Genomic DNA, 22,910 nt, shown 5'->3' with positions numbered 1-22,910 from the left:
GATTTCAACCTGATTATAATCATACTCACTTAGAAGTAATTATTCCTAGCATTTGTTGTTGTTTAGTCGTTTAGTCGTGTCCGACTCTTCGTGACCCCATGGACCACAGCACGCCAGGCACTCCTGTCTTGCATTGCCTCCCGCAGTTTGGTCAAACTCATGTTCGTAGCCTCGAGAACACTGTCCAACCATCTTGTCCTCTGACGTCCCCTTCTCCTAGTGCCCTCAATCTTTCCCAACATCAGGGTCTTTTCCAAGGATTCTTCTCTTCTCATGAGGTGGCCAAAGTATTGGAGCCTCAGCCTAGCATACTATGTTTTAACCGTTCAAAGCTCTGCACATACAGTATATTGTCTCTATCATCCCTACACCAGCCTTGTAAAACAATGCTACCTATAAATTAACAATAGTAGCTGAGGCAGAGAAAACAGAAGCACACGCTAGACCACTTGCATGCAAGGCACCCCCCCCTACTCTTTGGCCCTCCCCAATAGAATCATAGAGTTGTACAGGTGGAACTCGGAAGATTTGAATATTGTTGGAAAGTGCATTTATTTCAGTAATGCAACTTAAAAGGTGAAAGCAATATATGCGATAGATGCATGACATGCAAAACAAGATATGTCAAGCCTTTATTTGTTGTAATTGTAATTATTTGTCGTTAGGCGGGTCAATTCTAAATGGAATGTAATTCATGAAATGTAATAGCGATGTTTATTTTTGTATTTTTGTAACTATTTGTTTTATTACTGTGGAATTTCCAAAAGAAAGCATTTGTAAAAATTAAAAGAAAAAGAAAAAATAATAAGTTGCATTGCTGAAATAAATGCACTTTTCGATTATATTCTAATTTTCCGAGTTTCACTTGTAGTATTGGAAGGTACCCCAAGGATCATCTAGTCCAACCCTCTGCAATGCAGGAAAATGCAGCTGTCCCATACGTGGATCGACCTTGAAACCTTGGCATTATCAGCACCACGCTCTAACCAACTGAGCTATCCAGGCTAACCCAAGAATAAGAGACATGGCAACCAATATTTGGGTGAAATCAGGCCACAGCTTAATTGATAAGAGATGTAAGGAGTTTGGCATAGGCATTGTGTAGACCCCACCCCTTCTGACCTGCCTGCCAAAATAACTTATGGGGTCAATTGGGAATGAGGGAGTCCCCGACATACTGTACATCAAGGGGGAATGCCCCTACTGGATTGCACCTGGGGAGTGCTGTGGCCCAACAAAAAGTGGCTGCAGAGCAAGCCATGGGCCTGTGTTATATACTGGAGGGGCTGGCTAAGCCTTGTGGCCCATGCATGCTTGCAATTCGCTGATTAGGTGAGCAGGTGGGGCCAATTACCCAGGCTGCAAGCTCGGCCCAGAGGCTTCCTTTGCTGCCCAGGAAACAGTCCTAGGGACCTCCCACATCAGATCCTGGCATGCTGGGGAGTACCAGTCCACAATGGCTACAAGAGAGTGTGAGCGGACTTGGTGAATTCATGTCTGAGGTGAGATTTGAACTCCAAACTTACCAACTCATCACCATACTATACCAGCTCCCTTGTGTAACCCCACAGATGTTCAGAGCTAGCCCAGGACATTTTGCTGTCTTATGTGGAACAGCAAGTGATATCCCCAATCAAGGTGCACAAGAAATCCCAGATGCATGTCTTCCTAGGAGCAGAAGTACAATAAAACAAACGAAATACATAACACGCTGTGTCCTTTCACAACAACTAAGGCTCTGTGCGCACAATATCTTTAAAGCACATTCTTGGCACTGCAGTTTGTTAAGGGTTGCTGGGAATGGTAACTCTGTGAGGGCTAAACTACAGTGGCCAGAATTATTTGCAGGAAAGAATGTGCTTCAATTGTGCTTTGAAGGTATAACATCTGTATAGCTCAAACAGCTGCTTGAGGCAGCCACACCACTCTACCTAATGGTAGAGCCAGCCCTGTAATGTATGCAGCATTAGTCAAGAAACATGCCAATTTTTGCTTTGTTTCTTTTATTTTAGGTGTCCTTGGTGGGCTTCTTATTCTTACTTGGTTTGTACATTTCATCTTTAGCATCCTGCATGGGAGGTCTGTATGGAGCACCCCGAATCCTTCAGTGCATCGCCCAAGAAAATGTGATACCAATACTTGCATTTCTTGGACGGGGGGTATGTAAACACGGAGCATAGACTAATCCGCCTTTTCTTTACAGTACACAAAAGTTCAGACAAGCATACCTTTGGTTTATCTCACCAGACTAGTAGCTAGCTGCTAATTGAATTTCCAGAAGCAGAGGGATATTTTGATCTCCAGTCAGTCTGAGTAGGAAGCACTGTAATCTTCCAAACTTTGTGTAAGAGAAACCCAAACTAGCTTCTAAACCATGAACTTTATTTGGAATGGACCCTCATTCCACATTGTTCGTACCTCATCTGCTACCTCTCAACATATTCTTGCATCTTTCTTTGCCAAATGATTCTCAAGCTCTTTCGTTGTGGCGGTTGTTTGTTTTAAGAGGGAAGGCCTATGGCAAACCTTTTCTCTCCAAGCTGGAATTCAGAAACACGCTAGAACACAGGCACTGTTTAAAGTGAGGGTCTGCATTAAACTTCTACATCTAATGCATAGCAGTGTTCAGACACGCTGCCTCTGTTTGTGCACTTTTTGTTGTTGTTTACAATTAATAGCTGCTGAGCAGGGGCAGGGAAGAGATTTGTAATGAAAGTGTGGGGAGTGAGCTAACCCATTCCTCCCCTTGTGTGGAAAAGAGATTCCGACTAAACATCAGGAAGGACTTTCTGACAGTCAGAGCTGTTCGACAGTGGAATGGACTCCCTCGGGAGGTGGTGGACTCTCCTTCCTCGGAGCTTTTTAAGCAGAGGTTGGATGGCCATCTGTCATGTATGACATACTTGAGACTCCTGCATTGCAGGGGCTTGGACTAGATGACCCTCAGGGTCCCTTCCAACTTTACAATTATATCTGAAAAGATTGTAATCAGATTATTACCCATAAATAACAATATGCATATTCTTTCTCTTCTAACTGTAGAAAGGACCAAACAAAACCCCGGTGGCTGCAATCTGCTTAACAAGCCTTATCACCATGGCCTTCATTTTCATTGGCCAAGTGAATGTTCTCGCTCCAATTGTCACCATAAACTTCATGCTTACCTATATTGTTGTGGACTACTCCTATTTCTCTGTCTCCATGAGCTACAGACTTCAGCAGAGCTCTAAAAAGATATTGAGAGAGGATTCCAAGGTTGGGCTCAGCTGTTCTCGGCCTTTAATACTGGACAGACCATCCTATTATGGATCAGGTGGAATAATGCAAGGCCGATCAGATGGCACCTTGCTAGAATTCACAAAAGACATGGATCATCTTTTTAGGCCTCCCAGTCAAGACCCAGGGGCCAATCTTGAGGGAAAAGAGAAGGACATGGGTGTTAGCCAAATGGCCAAGCCGAGGAAGCAGAAGAAGGCAGTCAAACAAACGTTACAAGACAGCTTTCTCTTGGATCTTGGCAATAACATTGCCTCTACCCAGGATTTTTGCAGTGGTGACCTGGAATACAGTGGTAAAAGTATGCAGAGCTTTTCAGAGCGGAATCACCAGGACGAAGATGGTTCTGCTGCTGTAGGACCCAAGCGGAAGCAAGACCAAGACAGAGGCCAGCATTTTGAAGAGAGGCAGAAAACTGCCAGTCACCAAGTGGAAGGTAACAAGAAGCACAATTAAACTTACCTTTTAAAATGAAGAATGTTGCTGGTACTCCTCCGTAGGCAAGGATGGAAATCGGTTTTACAGGGTCAGTCTGTCAAACCTGGCAACAATTTATCCTTTTTTTCATAACTGTAGAGTCTGTTTTAATGATTCACAAGAGATTCTCCTCTAATTTGCCTGTGGAAATGTTGCCCAGATTTAATTCAGTGCTGGAAGATTTACTATTTACAGTGCACTGTGCCAGTAGTCTACATATGAATCCTTTCACTGTGAGATGTATCGTAACATTTATTTTTACCTTGACATGGGAGGGAATAGCTTCCAAAAGTTAACGTCCTAAACATCAACTCTCCATTCTTTACAAGCAGAAATGATTGTGGTGGTCTTCATCAGATAATTCTGATTGTGGTCTTGAAATTGAATTTGTTTGGTTTCATGCCCATATATTTCCCCCTTTCCCTTTTGCCTTCTGCATAATTGTAGTGTGAAAAGGACCTGAGGCATGCAGCGTTCAGTAGCTAAGCTCAGCAAAAGCTCTCCTTACCTAAACAATCTTATTGGAAGATCTCATAACTTGGACTGCTGCGTTATCTGAATGTAAATAAATTATGTGACCAGAACTAGTTGTAGCATAATATATGGCTACTTGCACAAACCGTGTTTCCAAATAATTGGGATTTTCATTTTCATTTTTGCAAGGAGTATAGTAATAGGAAAGGGGTGGAGAAAGGAGAAGAGCTGCAGTGCTGGCCAGCTGTATGTTCTACATGTATCAGTGATATATTTATGTTCCTCTGAAACCTTGGAGCTTGTCAGGGAAGCCTCATGCCAAGAAGGCCACTCCCTCAGCATCTATGTGAGGAGCCCCCTCATTGTCTTGATTGGCCAACAAAGGCTGGACTGTAGACAGGAACAAAAACATCTGCTTGGTAGTGGGGAAATTGTTACCTGAGCCTCGCCAAACCCCTCCTCCAGAGGAGCTGCCATTGAAGAATCCCTTAATTTTAGCCCCATTCTTAACTAACCGTCTCCAGTAGGCTCTCCTTGCAGAGATTTTCTTCTTTGGTAGGGCTCTTGAAGCAGACTAGGGCTTTCTCATGGCTTTCACACCAGAAAGGGAGAAAAGTTAGCTTGTTGTTGCTAGAAAACTTCAGAACAACACAGCACCTGATACTTGAATTGTATCCTGTGGAAGCAATAGGTTTTTTGGGGGGTGGGAGGGAGACAACACTGCAACTGGATTTGAACTTCTGACAGAAGAAGGAATAAGTTTTGTTCAGGCATAGTGAATACTGATCCCTATCAAGGGCCCTTGAGTGCCTAGGCCTGATCCTTCAGAATCTATCCATTGTTCTACTGTCTCTCTCCTTCTGTAGATTTAAATGTAAAACAACAAAGCCAAGAATTAGAAATTCAGAAAATGCCAGCGTCCTTCTACTCCAGACTCTGTGACCGTTGGGTTTCCCTTGTTGGTGTGAGTTACTCTATAATATTTCAAACCTTTCTTTAGAATAATAAGCAAGTGGCAACTAACATTACTTACAGATCCATAGGGATGCTTCAAGGTTCACAGAAAAGGCTACATATATATGATGCAAGAGAGTACATCTTTGAATACTGTACGAAGTTTTAATCAGTATGTCTTGGGTTGGAAACCTAGGAGGAAACAAGAAGTAGCAAAAAAGGTAATGCAATCTGGAGTGAGATGCCAGGGCACTATGAGATGCTTCAAATCAGGGAGCTACAAAATGAACCAGCCAATTAGAGTATACCATCACCTGTCCACAATTGGGTAAGATGGAACCCAATGGAGTTAAGATTTCAAAGTCGTCGTTTTTCAGTATGGATACAAACCTACCTTGTGAACAGTGATTTAGGGAACTTTAAAAGGTGAGTATACAGATTAGTGGAGGAGAGGTGTATCAGCAACTATTAGCCTTGATGATTACATTGAAATATCAGATTCAGAAGCAGTATGCATATAAGATGCCGTACTTCTGGGCTTTCCAGAAGCATCTGGCAGGTCACATGATTGGGAACACGATGCTGGGCAACATGGACGCTTGGTCTGATTTAGTAGAACTCTTGTGTTCACCTGCCTGTCACTCAAACTAAATGGAGCTAAATTTTCAGCTGCTTTCCGCATTTGGATCACCATGTGCTCTTTGAAAATTCTAATTTAGACTAATCACATGCTCAGACTAGCATTTGGAGAATGTGGGTCATGTAATTTGCTTCAGACCACATTCTTAAAATGCATCTTCTCATGCCACTGAAGACTCATTAAATGAGAGGTTATCCCCCACCTCTACTAAGTACCAGAATGGGTTTTGTGTGAAAAGTTGTAAAAAGTAGGGTGAGACTTGGAAGAATTGCTCTCCTTCAGATTGCCTAGCAATGTTTGATTTGAAAATAAAGTAAACATTATGGGGGGGAAATGGCACCGGTAGTTACTGTACCCCAGAGTAATCCTACATTTTACATTTTCCAACAGGCAATAGGGTCACTTGCAATTATGTTTGTTATTCAGTGGATCTACACTCTTGTTAATTTGGGATTAGCAATTATTCTATATTTCTACATTGGCCAAGTGAGTCCAGGGCTACCACCTGGTAAGTGTTTTCACTTAGATTGGTCTTGGTTTTCGTTGTTTTCGTTACATGAAAATGTCCCATCTTCTCATTGATGTTTACACTTTTTTATTTACTTGTTTATTTTTGTAGCTTAGGCTGTTAAAGTTGTTGGGGTGGATGATGATGATGATGATGATGATGATGATGATAAGAGCATAATCAATCCAATTGTATCAGAAGAAATGTTAGGCAGATAAAAATGCAGTTACACTTTCCATCCCTCTATTGATGTAACCCTAATCTTCCAATGCAACCCATTCTCTTGCACTACTTCTGAAAGACCCCGAGACTTGAACATTGGGAAGTCTCAGTGGAGATGAATTTCCTAACGATGGGGGGAGAGGAGGTGTCACTGAGAACTTTTCTCCATGCTCTCTTTCTCTCTGAACCTGGCAGTATCTGTCTGACACAGAGGCCCTGATCTTAGCTGCAGATTACATGGATGGTTTCGTTGCAAGTCATAAAATAGGATTCTTTAAATCTGGGATGAGGAACCTGTGGCTCTCTAGATGTTTGACTACAAGCTTCTATCATTCCTGACAGTTAGCTTGGTCTGATGAGAGGCTGGGTGCAGCAACATCTAGGCTGCCCATTTAAATAGCTTGGCTGCATTTAGAATGATCAGGCTCGACTAGTTGATACCTTTCGCAAAATATTTAAATTTATTCTGTTGCACCTTCATGGAATAAATTAGGTGGAGTTGTTGCCTTACAGGAATGTTGTTTTTAAGATGAAAATATAAGTAGGTCATATCCATTCATAACCTCCCATCCACCCGTCTAGATAAATCCTCCTGAGAAAAATGCTTCGAAGATTGGAATCTCAATAAGAATCTCATTAAATACCAGAATTTCTGACTACAAAGCGGAAGCCCCTTTGATTTATGAAGTAAAACATGTTAAATATTCAAGAAATGTAATCTGAGGAAATACTCTTTAAGCTAAAGGAGTATTAAAAGAGTCTGGGCATGTCAGGTGTTTAGGGGTTTTGTGTGTGTCTGATTTAGAATGCAGTACTCAATGGCACTAAAATAGCAAGTACCACAGCCTATTGTAGTGGTTCCCAGGCTTTAATTCAATTTCACTGACCATGTCTCAAGATGTAGCTCTCTGATTCTTTTTAGGGATTCTTACAAAATAGAGCCACAGAGGAAGCAATTTGAGAGGGGAGACTTGGGCTGGCAGGGGGAAGTTCTTATCTTTTCACCTTAAGTCACTGCAGGGATGGTCTTCTCAAACCTGTAGAACATTGACATGTGTTTTACTCTGGTTTTTTTTAACTTATGGTTGATTATTTGTTTTTGAATGTTTAGAATTGTTGTTTCAACTGCCTTTTTAATTTCATTGATAAATTCTTTTTGCAAACCAGTTTGAGGGTTGTTTGTTTCACAATAAAACAGTACATAAATTTTATTAAATAAAAAAACGAACAGCACCACCCAATATTTCCCCCGCTGTGCAGTTCTTACCTACATGGTTACCTGCATGTTTTCTTGATGGGTAAAATGCAGCTTGTGGGAGTATTTTTTGGTAGAAAAGGGTTCAAGATCACCTTCTCTCCTCCCCCACAACAGCCCCCCCCTTTCAAATTGTAGTCTCAATGGCTCCATTTTGTAAAAAGCAACCCCCCCTAAAAAAGAACCACAGAGCTGCATGTCAGAACATAAGGAGAGTTCTGCTGGGTGGGTGCCCTCAGCCATAGGAGATATAAACCTCTTACCAAAACATCAAGGAGAACAGGGTTGAGGATGTAGTGCCATCTAAACAAACCAGGGTCAAGCACAGGGAATCACTTCAGGCCAAAAATGTGGTCCAGAGACAGGCAACAGTCCAGGGTCAAGACCACAGGGAGTCTGGACAAAGTATAGCTAGGTTTGTGAACAAGGGGCCAGCAACTAGAAGGCTCAAGAGGGAGACCTTATATACTCTGCCCCCCTAGATTTCATCTTTCAGGGATTCCTTACTCATAAGATCTTGACACTGCGTCTAAAGACACATGCCATCACTTTCCAGACCTGGACCTTTTGGCACAAACATGCTTTATGCATGTATGTATGTTTGACAGTCCTTCACCCAAGGATTACAGGGCAGTTTACAATATAAAAAGGTAAAGGGACCCCTGACCATTAGGTCCAGTCGTGACCGACTCTGGGGTTGCGGTGTTCATCGCGCGTTATTGGCCGAGGGAGCCGGCGTTCAGCTTCCGGGTCATGTGGCCAGCATGACAAAGCCGCTTCTGGCGAACCAGAGCAGCACACGGAAACGCCGGTTACCTTCCCGCTGTAGTGGTACCTATTTATCTACTTGCACTTTGACCTGCTTTCAAACTGCTAGGTTGGCAGGAGCTGGGACCGAGCAACGGGAGCTCACCCCGTCGCGGGGATTCGAACCACCGACCTTCTGATCAGCAAGCCCTAGGCTCTGTGGTTTAACCCACAGCGCCACCTGTGTCCCTAGTTTACAATATAAAAGCACAAAAATACTTAACATACTAAGGAACGAAAGCAATACCTCCTCCCTCAATTTAAATGGCCATAGTTTGTTTAATTAGCCAAAGGCAGAGTGAAAGAGGTATGTTTTTGCCTGATGGCTAAATATAGGTAAAGGTGCCAGGTGAGACTCCCTGGGGAGAACATTCCACAAGCAGGGAGCCACCGCAGAAAAGGCCCATTCTCAGGTTGCCACCCTTTGGACCTCTCATGGAGGAGCCACATGAAGAAGGGCCTCAGATAAAGATTGAAGGGTCCGGGTCAGTTATGTGGGAAGAGGCAGTCCTTGATGTATTGCAAGTCCTGAGCCGTTTAAGGCTTTATAGGTCGAAACCAGCACTTTGAATTAAGCACTTGGAAACTAAATAGCGGCTGGTGCAATATGCTCAAACTGTCTTGCCCTCAAGTATTACAGTGGTACCTCAGGTTAAGAACTTAATTCGTTCTGGAAGTCCGTCCTTAACCTGAAACTGTTCTTAACCTGAAGCACCACTTTAGCTAATGGGGCCTCCTGCTGCCGCTGCGCCGCTGGAGCACAATTTCTGTTCTCATCCTGCAGCAAAGTTCTTAACCTGAGGTACTATTTCTGGGTTAGCGGAGTTTGTAACCTGAAGCGTTTGTAACCCAAGGTACCACTGTATTTACAGCCTGCATTAACTGCTTCAGTGACTATCACAAAGCCTCAATTTGAGGAAAAATATGAAAAACACATTCCCACCATTATTAAACCTTTAAACTTTGGACCAGCTTGGATTAGTAAAAATCAGTGCAGGGTTTTAGATTATGTGTCAAGTTATTAGGAGCAGTTTATCAATACTGCAACTTATTTTGTCTTCTTTTTTTCTACAGGGGTAGCAGCCAACTTCAGCTTTTTCCAATGGATAAAACAACTTTTACTTAATGCCTGCAGGTTGGTGTTAACTAGGGAAAGAGACGTTAATTAATTTGAGATTAACAGTGCAGCCCTATCCATGAGTAAAAATTAAGTCCCATCGAGTTCAGTGACACTTAATCCTAGTGTCTAAGTTATTTAGATCTCAGATATATTACAAAATACCACAAGACATATTTCTCATAAGCCATTCAGCATAGCTAATTAAGTAAAGGCCAAGTCATTCTTTCTGCCCTGCTTATAATGAATCTTGGCTCTCCTACAACCCACCTGCTAAATCTAAACGGAACCATACCAACTATAATCTCACTTTTAATAGATTCTGAGGGAGCAAGAATTTTGCTACACTTCCTAAGGTAGGGTTAACTGCACCACCTCCGTTTTATCTTTTACATTGCAGAGATGCATAACATAACAGCTTATACCCCACCTATTTTTCAAAATGTAAAGTTACATCCCCCCAGCCATTGAAACATTAGCAAACTTGAATGAACAGAGGTGCACTTGAAGTTCACTTAAGTGCATTGTATGGTGCATTCTTGAAATGCATCAGCAGGTAGCACAATTACTTGATTGATTCTGATCCTCTGGTTGAATGAAGAGTAACTCCATTGTGTCCACAAGGAACCAATGAGGGGGAAGGAGGAAGACCTTAAAATTAGTAGCAAAATATGGGAGAATTTTCTGGCTAGTCATCAAGGTCTCCACAATAATCCATATTATATTATGGATTATATATTGTGATTGTTATTATGGGATATATTTTTGTGGTTTTCGTATTGTAAATTATCCAGTGATCTTTGGATGAAGGGTGGTATAGAAATATAATAATACTAATAATAATAATAGTCATCAACAGCTACACTTGGTTGGATTTAGAGCTGTATGAACTCTTTTATGGATATGTGTGTGTGAATAGCTATAATATTAGTTTTATAAGTACTTGCACTACCATCAACTTTGCCATATTAAGAGTACAACTATATATCACATACAGCACCATTCTGTGATCATTGTACATAGCTGTTTTTCTACAAAATGCAGCCACTGAGGCTATAGTGGGGTTTTTTTGTGGGTGGGGAGCTTTTGAACCCTTTCCCTCTAGCTCATTCTCTTGCCCGAAATTACCCTGACCAAACCACTCATTTACAGAATTCTGAACTTCCCTGGGTATCTTGAGTTAGCTTCTCTGGCAGGGGTACCGAATGACCCTCAACTAGATAGCATGGTCAATGGTCATGGATGATGGAAACTATAGTTAAAGAACATCTGGGGGTGTGGGTACCATTTTGGGTACTCTGCTCTATTGGTCCTTCTCTATGGTCATTTGCTGTTTTATGCTTTTCCCGACTCTCCAAGGGTTCCCTCTTTGGTTGTATTTGCTATTGCTGCTTCACATGTTGTAAACACTGTGTACTTACTAGATGACATATAGAGCAAAGAAGCAAAGTCTCTTACCTCTTGCTATTAATTTCAAATAAATTTACAAACTAATGAAATAGTTAGAATCAAACTAACTGAGGGAAACCTTCAATTAGGGTTTAAAAAAACGAAACAAACACAAGTTTAGGGTGCTAGAAATATGTTCTTACATTTTCTAACCCTGAAAAACACAGTTTTTTCCTTCTGTTTTTGTCAAAGAATTATTGCAGTTGCTCCATATCCACAACATAACGTGAAATTGCCATCCATCAGAAACCATGTCTCTTGAAATACAGAAGAGCATCATAGATGATGAACGCATACCTTACCTTTCTTTGCCTGCCATTTTCCGCATCCCTTATATTTCTTCCTATAGGGGTCCTTGTTTATCTTTTCATTTTCACTACTTTGCATGAGTTCATCTGTCAGCAGGTACTTCTACTAGATGCAAAGGAAGACAGCAAACTTAATAACTTTTAGTAGCTTTGTAGAAGAGGGCATTTCAGCAGGTGCAACATTCTGCACCCTTCCTAAATATCTGAACCTGCCAGCTCCCACATCTCTACAGTAGTTACAGGAGCCCCCTTCCATTTGATCAACCTATATCCCATGCTGCTCTGTGCTGTATATCTGGAACAACCTTCCTATCTAGCGTGTCCCCCCCCCCCGATGATCAATTTATAATGCAACTAATAGTTTCTCATTTGTTGATAAGCATCTTGATATTTTCTCTTAAGAAAGTGCTTCTGTTTGGGGACTAAGCACTCAAATTGCAACATGCTGTTATGATAATTGCAGTTCTTATGCAGTTAGAAGAATATAGCAATTTGAAGTGCTGTCTGGAAAGTGGTAGCAAGAGTACCATTGAATGTGGTCCAGAACGTCATTAAGGATGAATAACTTAACCCCTCCCCCCACATGTCTTTACCATATTCTGACCCTAACACCAGTGTTCCACCTGCAAAGAGATGTCTTTCATGGGATTAGATGTTAATTAGACTCAAAGCGAAGTGTGCATCTGACCCTTGTCAATGTTAGTCTTAGCAGCTAGTTTTCACTTGGAGAAAATTGCTAGCATTTTTGTGAGTTCAAGATGTAACCACTCTGTGGCCACAACTGGTGGCACGGAAACTCCCATAATGTGTGCCTCTTGCAGTAAGAACATGTTACAGGTTTTTTTTAGGGGCTGTGTTTACTCAATCCCTCTATATAGCAAAACTGCCCTAGTTGGGGGATGGAAGGATTTTTACACGTTTTAGTAATTCAAAAGGCCCTAACGACATTAAGGGTTTAAATGCAACTGCACTTCTTACAACAGTGTAAGAAGGATGCTTCTGCAAAATAGATGTGAATGCAATTGAGATTGGTCTTAAGTACATATAAATTCACATTCGGAATATAAAAGTATAGTTTTAAAAGGCATTGAATAAGTGTTTAGTAGCCTTTTACAATTTTGCTGAAAAACAAATGCAGGATGAATTTTCTGGGCCTTTTCATTCTCTGAATTGTTGCATCCGGTAAAACCACTGAGCCTAGGGCTTGCTGATCAGAAGGTCAGCGGTTCGAATCCCTGTGACGGGGTGAGCTCCCGTTGCTTGGTCCCAGCTCCTGCCAACCTAGCAGTTCGAAAGCACGTCAAAATGCAAGTAGATAAATAGGAACTGCTACAGCGGGAAGGTAAATGGCGTTTCCATGTGCTACTCTGGTTTGCCAGAAGCGGCTTTGTCATGCTGGCCACATGACCTGGAAGCTATACGCCGGCTCCAATAGAGCGAGATGAGCGCGCAACCCCAGAGTCGGTCACAACTGGACCTAATGGTCAGGGGTCCCTTTACCTTTACCTTTAACTGGAAAGCATCTAAAATGAAACGGGCAGGCGTTATTTTAAATGAACTGGTCTTCAGCCATCAGGTATAGATTTAATTGGACCAAACATTAGTGCAGTTTTATATGACTGGAGCATTTGAAGCAATTGGGAAAAAACTGAAGAGAGGCAAGTGTATGTATTAAGGGAAAAAACCTTCACTGGCCATTTAAAAATAAAATTTACATAAGGAAAGAATTTATGATGAATTTTGGCCAAACCCTCAAGTCATAAGGAAAAGTTTGCATTCTTTCTTCAAGTGCCGTGTCTTTGTGCATAGCAGAGTGGATTGCTTTTCTCTTTCTCTTTTTTTCTATTTTTGTTTACACAGTTCAAGAGTGCAGCTGCAGATGTATTGAGAAACAATGGGGCATCTGAAGGTTCTGTGTTCCTTTTGTTTTTCAGGGGAAAGCCATCTCCGGAGGAGCGATTTGTTGTGACACCGTCCCTTGCAACAGTTGGCATGGAGACCACTCAGCTCACAGAAGAGAATACAGATTTTGCCTCCCGGGACCGCTACCACCATTCCTCTCTTATCACCAGAGAAGAGTTTGTTAATCGGTTCCAGTGAGAAAGCAACATGCCCATTCAATCCGCCAGCCAATTAAAAACACTGGCCACAGACACACCACTTGATTAAAAGGCTTTCCCTTTTAGAACTGATTTTAATGAATACTGAAACTTCCAATTAAAGGAGGGAGTCGGGGGAGAGAGTTTTAAAGTCTTGGCTTCCAAACTCTGTTCTCTTCTCTTAAAAAAAAAAAGTTTTACACCTTTTCCAGAACATTAGGGGTGTTTGTGTGCAATAACTCCACAGTTCATGATTTTTGTTTAAAAATAGAGTTTTATAAAGTTTTCTGGTTTTGTTGTAGATTGTTTATATGACACGCTTAATTCTAATATGTCCATATCTTAGCATGTAATTCAGAAAACCATAGGTACAGGATACCAGAAGAATGAAAAAGGGAAGCAACAGTAGTCTTCAGTATAGGTAGACTCAGCAGGTGAGTTATTCGACAACTGAGCTTTGGACACACAGCTTTGTCAAACTTTAACTGCCCAGAACACACCAAATTTATGCTAAATCTATAAGTAGTGCCCCTTATCCATGTAGTGTGACACAGACAGCCCCCATATCAGACACGTTCCATGCAGCATCTGAGATTTTTTTAACAAAATTAAACCATCAGATGAGGGTTAAAATGAGGATTGCGTGTTGTGATCGGGCACCAGAAAATAACTCAGACAATAAGCTGCACACAGGCAAGTGAGCAGGCTAGCAGGAGTGCTCTCTAAACTCTCTCTGGATCAAGCCTAGAAACCAAGCAGGCCACCTGAGGAAGGAAGCCTCCCACCTCCACATTCTGCATAGAAATGTATTGGGGTGTTAGAGGAGGGATGGAGCTCCATTTCTGCCAGCTACCAGAATATGGTTAAAAAATTTTTAACAAGCAACTAAGTAACTTTTGTACACGCATTTACAAGGCTGACTTAGAAACCCTCTTGACAATTTTTTTTTTAACCTGGCTGAGTACTTCTGACCCTTAAGCCCCCCCCCCACCTCACCCCCAGCTACTGTATCTACCGTTTTTATCTACTGTTTCTGATGGTTGTGTGGAAGACAGGTCATAAAGAGGAATCATGTGTTACATGGACTCAGACTGGAGCAGTACCAGAACTCAGTATCTTGGCGCTTAGGGTGGACAACATGAAACATGCCCCTGCCCCCAAACCAACCTCTTATTTTATGACGTGAAAAATTAACAGCAGTTGTAATAAAAAGTTAAACAGCAAGTATATTTCCAGTTAGTGGGTACCCATGAATTATTTTCAGGAGCTCTAAGCTTGTTGACTCAATTGATCTGAAAGCTGCAGTGCAGAATACAGCTGCAGTGCAGAATACAGTGGAACCTCGGTTTATGAACACCTCGGTTTACGAATTTTCGGTTTACGAACGCTGCGGACCCATCTGGAACAGATTAATTCACTTTCCATTACTTTCTTTTTTTTTAAATAAATTTTTATTCCATTTTCCAATTTATCAAATTAAAATAAAAAAACCAATCTTTTATACAAAACATCTTATACTTTCATCTTACATCACTTTCCATTACTTTCAATGGGAAAGTTCGCTTCAGTTTATGAACGCTTCAGTTTATGAACAGACTTCCGGAACCAATTACACCCATGCTTCAGGTTAAGTATGCTTCAGGTTGAGTACTCTGTGGACCCGCCTGGAACGGATTAATCCACTTTCCATTACTTTCAATGGGAAAGTTTGCTTCAGTATATGAACGCTTCAGTTTGTGAACAGACTTCCGGAACCAATTGTGTTCATAAACCGAGGTACCACTGTACTTGATTGCTGACAAGAACATGACACTATAAGCATGTAGCTCCTCTTAAGAAATCTGCGCTGGTTGCCTATTTGCCACTGGGGCAAGTTCAAGGTATTAGTATATAAACATGGAACCACTAGTGAGGTTGCCTCACACAGTATAACCCTATTTGACCACTTTGATCTGTAGAACTGGCATTGTTGGCAGCTGCCACGTAAAACTCCTAAAAACATTTTTTGTTTAGCCATGCCTATCCAGACACAAAGATGATCACACGTTTTAACCTTTTTAGCTACTGTTGATTTTAATCTTGAATATTTATAATATTTAGCAACAATTTTTAATGTTTAGTTTTACATTGTTGTAAACCATCTAGAGGGTGGTTTGTTGGTTTGTTTACTATCAAACGGTATATAAATTATGTTAAATAAAATGAATAAAGAAAAAACACAGCAATCTGCCATATACCATATCTCACTATTGAGTAATTCTAACACACAATATTGTCTGCAGTGACTGGCAGCAGCTCCACAGGATTTTGGGATGGAACTTTTCACAGCCCTACTTGGATATTCCAGGGATTGAACTTGGAAGTATTTGCTGTGCTTCCCCCACCCCCCCACCTCAGCAACAGCACCTCGTTTTATTAGCTCACTTTATTTGCATTCCCACTGTGCTTCTAATGGAAGAAAAACCAGTCTTGCCAACTGATTCAAAAATATTCTGCACAAACTTCTATAATTCCACCCCCGCCCAATAATTCAGCTTCTGCTTTTGCTTTTTACTTTTCACTTGCTTTAATAATTACTCTCACATGCAAGATAATAAGATACTGTGTCTAATTAAGTTGCTAATTTTATCCAGTGTACATAATTCCATATTTGGAGTCTTCGCTGGAGAACTATTAAACTTGTTTGATGCTTGTCAACTGCGAATGTGTGAGTGGTGTGTTTTGATTTAAACTTAATCTTCCACAAATTGCAAAGGATGAATAAGTGGCATGTATGAATGAAATGTATACTTCCTTAGATCTTAGGGCAATCCATTGTTTATTTTTCAGAATGTGTTCTATGCAGAAGCAAAATGTTGATGGCAGAAGGGAGGAATGGTGATTTTGCTACCATATTTCATTGGGTAGCTATGCTACAGTTATTCAACTGAGATGAATGGTACGTTGCAGAATTTTATGTTTAAGTTATTTGTGTTATTCTGCTTGCAAGAAATGATTGCATCAAATTTAGAGCAATGTTGTTTTCTTAATCATGTGGACCATTCAATGCTCATTTGTGCTACAGGTGACATCACTTCTAGTGATGCTCTGTGTTTGGGATGTAAGCATAAATTCAAGAGCAATTACATTGGTCCCAAAGCTAAGCCCCCCCCCCCAAGATAGTTCCATTTCATGATGCCCAGACTAGTGTGGTGGAGTCAGTGGTTAAGGTTTTGAATTAGGACCTTGGAAATCTAGATTCAAATCCCCACTCAGACAGGATGTACCTCACAAAGTTGTTGAGAGGATAAACTTGGAGTTCCTTGGATATTTTTAGTCATTAATACTACAGTGGTATAGGACGACAAATGTTTAAGAAGTTGCAATGATAAAAAGCTATTTGAATTCCTGCTCTTTAAATCTGCTTCATTCTTCTTTCTTGTTGGTTTCCTTTCAAGGATTGATATACATATTTCTCTGAAATTATTGCTTTCATTGGCTATGTGTTTGGCACACTGAAGTCTTATATGCTCCTGTGCCAAAAACCTCAAAAATACCTCTTTACCTATCTCCTGAAAACTACATGCAGTTCAATTGATTGGTTGTATGCCAATTTGTCAATGCGGTTTCTTCCTTTCAATCATTTCAATCATTATCAATCGAACTCTTGGAAAGAGTTCGAGTTCTTGTTGCAGGTGGGTGATTTTAGGTGGTAATCCAGGTTGCAAGGGTAAAATGACAATATGGCAGGCAGAAAGTAAAATGGTTAGGGGTGAGTTTTGGAAAATGATTCCAATTTTGAGAAGCCATGTATTAAAGTAGGCTGCTAACCTTAAATTAAGGAAACTTCATGGTGCTACGATGCCTGGCAGTGATGACCATGCAAAATAAAAGATGGGAATAAACTATAATTGTTTTCTAGTGATTGTAGAATTATTCATGCATCTAGGGCAGCACAGATGTTAATAATATGAGTCTGTTTCAGTTCCTCCTTGGCAACAAGTTATTTAGAGTAAAGATGAGGGAGAAAATAGATTTAATTCTCATGAATGGGGAGCCTATCTCATTCCCAAAACAATATGCAAACTGAAACACACCTATCCTCCAAAATTTTGTTTTAAAATCCTCCAACCACAAATAGTGTCTACGTATATGCATATACTAGGGGAAAGTGTGCATAACATGCAAAAATGCATTTTAGTTTGCAAAACTATGAATATTGGGCAAAACCACAAATAAAAATGTGTGTACTGTATTAGGAGAAACATATCCTAAACTACTGATAATTCTTCAAGAGAACTTTTATAAAAATAAATCTAAACTGATGTGGAAATGTGAGGAACTGGATTTGCCAATCCATAAATTAGGGGGCCATAGGCAGCTGGGTGTTCTCTCAGCCTCACGTTTCCATTCACAATGAAAGGATTTTAATGCCAAGCCATCGTACGCCGATGTAAGGATCACTGAGATAATGGCTGTGAAGCTCTGCAAGCACTATACAAGTGCCAAGAATTATTTTATTGCTGTGAGCTCTATCAGGTGAAGTAGTTCTGGAACAAAAGTGGTGGTGTTTAGTCGTGTCTGACTCTTCGTGACCTCATGGACCTGAGCACGCCAGGCACTCCTGTCTTCCACTGCCTCCCGCAGTTTGGTCAGACTCATGTTGGTGGCTTCGAGAACACTGTCCAAACATCTCGTCCTCTGTTGTCCCCTTCTCCTTGTGCCCTCAATCTTTCCCAGCATCAGGGTCTTTTCCAGGGAGTCTTCTCTTCTCATGAGGTGGCCAAAATATCAGAGCCTCAGCTTCAGGATCTGTCCTTCCAGTGAGCACTCAGGGCTGATTTCCTTCAGGATGGAGAGGTTTGATCTTCTTGCAGTCCATGGGACTCTCAAGAGTCTCCTCCAGCACCATAATAATAATAATAATAATAATAATAATAATAATAATAATAATAATAATTTATTATTTATACCCCGCCCATCTGGCCGGGTTCCTCCAGCCACTCTGGGCGGCTTCCAAAAAAACAGAAATTCTAAAATACAGAAATCCATCAAACATTAAAAGCTTCCCTAAACAGGGCTGCCTTGAGATGCCTTCTAAAGGTCTGGTAATTGTTCTCTTTGACCTCTAGTGGGAGGGCATTCCACAGGGTGGGTGCCACTACCGAGAAGGCCCTCTGCCTGGTTCCCTGTAACTTGGCTTCTCGTAATGAGGGAACCGCCAGAAGGCCCTCGGAGCTGGACCTCAGTGTCCGGGCAGAACGATGGGGTTGGAGACGCTCCTTCAGGTATACCGGACCGAGGCCATTTAGGGCTTTAAAGGTCAACACCAACACTTTGAATTGTGCTTGGAAACGTACTGGGAGCCAATGTAGGTCTTTTAATTCAAAAGCATCAATTCTTCGGCAATCAGCCTTCTTTATAGTCCAGCTCTCACTTCCATACATCACTACTGGGAAAACCATAGCTTTAACTATATGGACGTTTGTCGGCAAGGTGATGTCTGCTTTTTAAGATGCTGTCTAGGTTTGTCATTGCTTTTCTCCCAAGAAGCAGGCGTCTTTTAATTTCACGACTGCTGTCACCAACTGCAGTAATTATGGAACCCAAGAAAGTAAAATCTCTCACTGCCTCAATTTCTTCCCCTTCTATTTGCCAGGAGGTGATGGTTATTCCATATCCAGTTCTACCTGTAGCTTCATGTCCCACATAGAGATTTCTCAGGAGACAGATGAGGTGATCAGGCACTCTCATTTCTTTAAGAACTTGCCATAGTTTGCTGTGGTCGACACAGTCAAATGATTTTGATTATAGGGGATTGGAATGCTAAAGTAGGGAATCAAGAGATAAAAGGAACAACTGGCAAGTTTGGCCTTGGGGTTCAAAATGAAGCAAGGCAAAGACTAATAGAGTTCTGTCAAGAGAACAAGCTGGTCATCACAAACACTATTTTCCAACAACACAAGAGACGACTCTACAGATGGACATCACCAGATAGGCAGCATCGAAATCAGATTGATTATATTCTCTGCAGCCAAAGATGGAGAATACAGTCAGCAAAAACAAGACCTGGAGCTGACTGTGGCTCAGATCATCAGCTTCTTATAGCAAAATTCCAGCTTAAACTGAAGAAAGTAGGAAAAACCACTGGGCCAGTAAGACACAATCTAAAATCCCTTATGAGTACACAGTGGAAGTGAGGAACAGGTTTAAAGATTTAGATTTGGTGGACAGAGCCTGAAGAACTATGGATGGAGGCTCGTAACATTATACAGGAGGCAGCAACGAAAACCATCACAATGAAAAGCAACAGAAGTAGTAGTGTTATAAAGATATAACAACTTACCTTGTATTGGTTTCCAGTACAATACTGTAAAGTTAGATGCAACACCTAAAGCTTTCTTCAAGCGACTTTTCAAGCGTTTTTGCCATGCATCTTGCTTAGTAGCATGACCAACTACTACAAAGAAACATAAGCAAGCTAAAAGGATGATAGTAAAAGGATGATAGGGTACCCAGGTGGCGCTGTGGTTAAACCACTGAGCCTAGGGCTTGCTGATCAGAAGGTCAGCGGTTCGAATCCCTGTGACAGGGTGAGCTCCTGTTGCTTGGTCCCAGCTCCTGCCAACCTAGCAGTTCGAAAGCACGTCAAAATGCAAGTAGATAAATAGGAACCGCTACAGCGGGAAGGTAAACGGCGTTTCCATGTGCTGCTCTGGTTTGCCAGAAGAGGCTCTGTCATGCTGGCCACATGACCTGGAAGCTATACGCCGGCTCCCTCGGCCAATAATGCGAGATGAGCGCGCAACCCCAGAGTCGGTCACGACTGGACCTAATGGTCAGGGGTCCCTTTACCTTTACCTTTAATGGTGTCTTTACAATGGCATCTCACTGCATTGGGCAGGATAGTAGAATGCCATGGAGTCTCAGACCAGTGGCTCATCAGGACTGTCTACCTGGAGATGCCAGAGATTGAACCTGGGACCCTCCTGCATGCGACGCAGATACTCTACCACTAAACTACAATGAATTCCCCTAATGTAACCTCCACCATCTCTTTCTCCTCACAAGCTGGCAAGAGTCCTGCTCTCTCCCCTCTCCTCTCAATGTTGTAAATGTGAGATAGGAAACAGAATGGAACAATTGTGAAATAAAAGTCTGGAATAAAAGACAGGCAATAAATAATTACCAGCAGAAGTAAGTTTTATTTATTTCTGGAATGAATGAGTATAAATTTGATGAAAAGCAGATCAATAGTTTGAAGTTTTTTCTTTAAAAATATATGCATGTTGTAAGGTCACTTTAATCATTTATGTAGTGCCATAATTTGTAATGCAATGCGTTTTTAGCTTATAAAGATTTTGGATGGAATCCTAGACAGCTACAGCACCTGTCTGGGGCAGGGATATACTTATTCAGCCAGAACTGCTTGGGGAAGTTTTTTTATTGCAGTCAGTCACTTGGCTGAAGGAGCCGACAAAATGCTTTCCCATGGCTATCTAGAATTGTGCCGTCTGTGTCTTTACGCATGTGTCGTGCATTTATGGTTGATTTATAAAAATAAATCGAATGCAGGTTTTACATTTGACAGTGCAAAAAGCAGCTTCACTGCCATGCTCAAGAGCACTTGAAGATGCTTATCACCATGTGAACTTCTGACAGGTCCTCTTTGCCCAGACCCTGCCCTTTTGCAATCCCCATTGCCTAGAAGCCACAAATTGGTCAATCCCCGCCTCTTGCAGGAACTAAGGAATACCCAGCACCACCCCTACAACAAACAGCTTTCCTGACTGCTACTGGAAGCCCCTCTTCATGCAAGGCTTGTGTGTGTGAAGGTTCAGGGTAAATTCCCCTGGCCAGCATTACACCCCACTGATTGCCTGGGCAGATTCTGTGATGGGGCTTCTGTTCAGCAGGAAACTTCCTGTCCTAAGTTAAAATTTCCTGTTTTCAGGCATTTGCTTGGGGGGGAGATATCCAGGATCTTGGGCCTGTTGTGCTCCTCCACACCAGCTTTCTAGGTGATGTGGAAGTTCCCTAATGATTTTGATAATCCGGAAATCCTCCCTCCCCGCCTGCCTGCCCCCCCCCAAAAGTTTCTTCTACGGATGCCCTCTATCCTTTTGATCTCTCCGGCTAGGACCATGGCTGCTGAGAGAACCACCGGAGCCGCCTGCAAGGGTGGGGGAGATGAAGGCGGGAGGCGCGCTGGGGGCGGAGGACAAATGGAGGGAGGGGAGCAGCATCGCCCGGTGATGTCAGCTTCTAGGAGGAGCCTTGCCCTTGTGTGCTTTTACTTTCAGGCTTCGTGCAGTTCTCATGCGGCTGTGAGCCACTCGGCTGGGGCTGCTCTCTTCTCCCTCCCAGATCAGCCGCGCCTCCACGATGAAATCCCTTGATCCAGCGGCTTCGCTACGGACCCGGGGAACTCCGAGAGTAGAGGCGGCTCCTTTCCTTTGCACGGGCTCCCTTTCCCTCCCCGCCCACTGAGCATGGTGCTTACAGCAATTATTATTAATTGTTATTGTTATTATTATTATTCACCACCGGGCATGTGAAGCCCCGAGCATCATGCCAGCAACGTGCACTTTTCTGATCCATCAATTCTGCCTCCTCCTGCTCGTGGGGCTGCATCTCTTTGTGGGATCTTTCCCCCTCGCCTCCCCGTCCTCCTCCTCCTCTCCTCCCTCCTCCTCTTCCTCCACCACCGATCGCTCCCGTTTCGCCACGACGGGGCCGCGGGGATCTACCCCTCCCCAGGAGGACTCCTCTTTCTCGGCGGCTTACTTGCTGCTTCCCAGGGCGAAGGAGAGCCCGGAGCCTTCCGTGGCATCTGTCGGCGCTGGAGACCTGGGTGAGTAAGAGAGCGAGAAGCGGGGAGAGGGAAGCTCGGTGGGGATGTTTGTGTGTCCGCCCGCCGACACAGCAGCTGCTGCTCCGGGGGTGCTTAGCTTCATCCGGAACATTTCATCCCGCCTTGGACGGGGGTGGTGGTGTGGGGAGGATTCCTGCAGACGGATTAGAAGGAACATGCCAGCCGGCCGATTTCTCCCTCTCTGCCACCCCCTCAGCATCGCACCGTCAGTTTTCCCTTTAGCAAAAAAGGAGATCATTTCCACCCATGTCCCAGCAGGGGTTGCGCGCCAAAGGAAAGCCACTTCTGTAGGACAGCACCGAGTTGTTGTTTTTGAAACAATAACAATAAAAAGAACTTCTATTATTCGCCATCTCTTGTCTCCCCACCCCCCTCAACCTCTCACTCTTAGGACTTTATAGGGATCTGGCTTTGGGGGGTGTTCAGGTGGGGGCGCAAAGGGAGAAAAATCTCTTAAGCGCCACTTGCAA

General features: G+C 42.5%; 2 protein-coding genes across 9 annotated transcripts in view; both read left to right on the top strand.

Annotated features, from left to right (window-relative positions):
• The window catches only part of SLC12A8 (solute carrier family 12 member 8), a 70,178-nt gene extending 55,144 nt beyond the window's left edge, over window positions 1-15,034 (top strand). For 3 of the 5 annotated variants that reach the window (XM_035129407.2, XM_060278934.1, XM_035129435.2), the window contains exons 9-14: window positions 2,013-2,159; window positions 3,043-3,712; window positions 5,094-5,191; window positions 6,212-6,329; window positions 9,688-9,748; window positions 13,422-15,034. In XM_035129407.2, the coding sequence (XP_034985298.1) occupies window positions 2,013-2,159; window positions 3,043-3,712; window positions 5,094-5,191; window positions 6,212-6,329; window positions 9,688-9,748; window positions 13,422-13,587 (1,260 nt within the window). In that variant the 3' untranslated portion in view covers window positions 13,588-15,034. The remainder of the gene's footprint in view (window positions 1-2,012; window positions 2,160-3,042; window positions 3,713-5,093; window positions 5,192-6,211; window positions 6,330-9,687; window positions 9,749-13,421) is intronic. The other 2 variants (XM_060278938.1, XM_035129464.2) reach the window with 2 other exon arrangements.
• Window positions 15,035-15,131: 97 nt separating this feature from the next.
• HEG1 (heart development protein with EGF like domains 1) overlaps window positions 15,132-22,910 on the top strand; it is a 64,795-nt gene continuing 57,016 nt past the window's right edge. For 2 of the 4 annotated variants that reach the window (XM_035129385.2, XM_035129367.2), the window contains exon 1: window positions 21,767-22,419. In XM_035129385.2, coding sequence (XP_034985276.1) covers window positions 22,137-22,419 — 283 coding nt within the window. In that variant the 5' untranslated portion in view covers window positions 21,767-22,136. Of the gene's footprint in view, window positions 16,525-21,765; window positions 22,420-22,910 lie in introns of those variants that run through there. The other 2 variants (XM_035129394.2, XM_060278902.1) reach the window with 2 other exon arrangements.

This window comes from Zootoca vivipara, chromosome 1 (genome assembly GCF_963506605.1).
Source record: "Zootoca vivipara chromosome 1, rZooViv1.1, whole genome shotgun sequence".
Lineage (NCBI taxonomy): Eukaryota > Metazoa > Chordata > Lepidosauria > Squamata > Lacertidae > Zootoca > Zootoca vivipara.
Note: the sequence above shows the minus strand (reverse complement) of the source record. Positions and strands in the feature narration are given on the sequence as shown.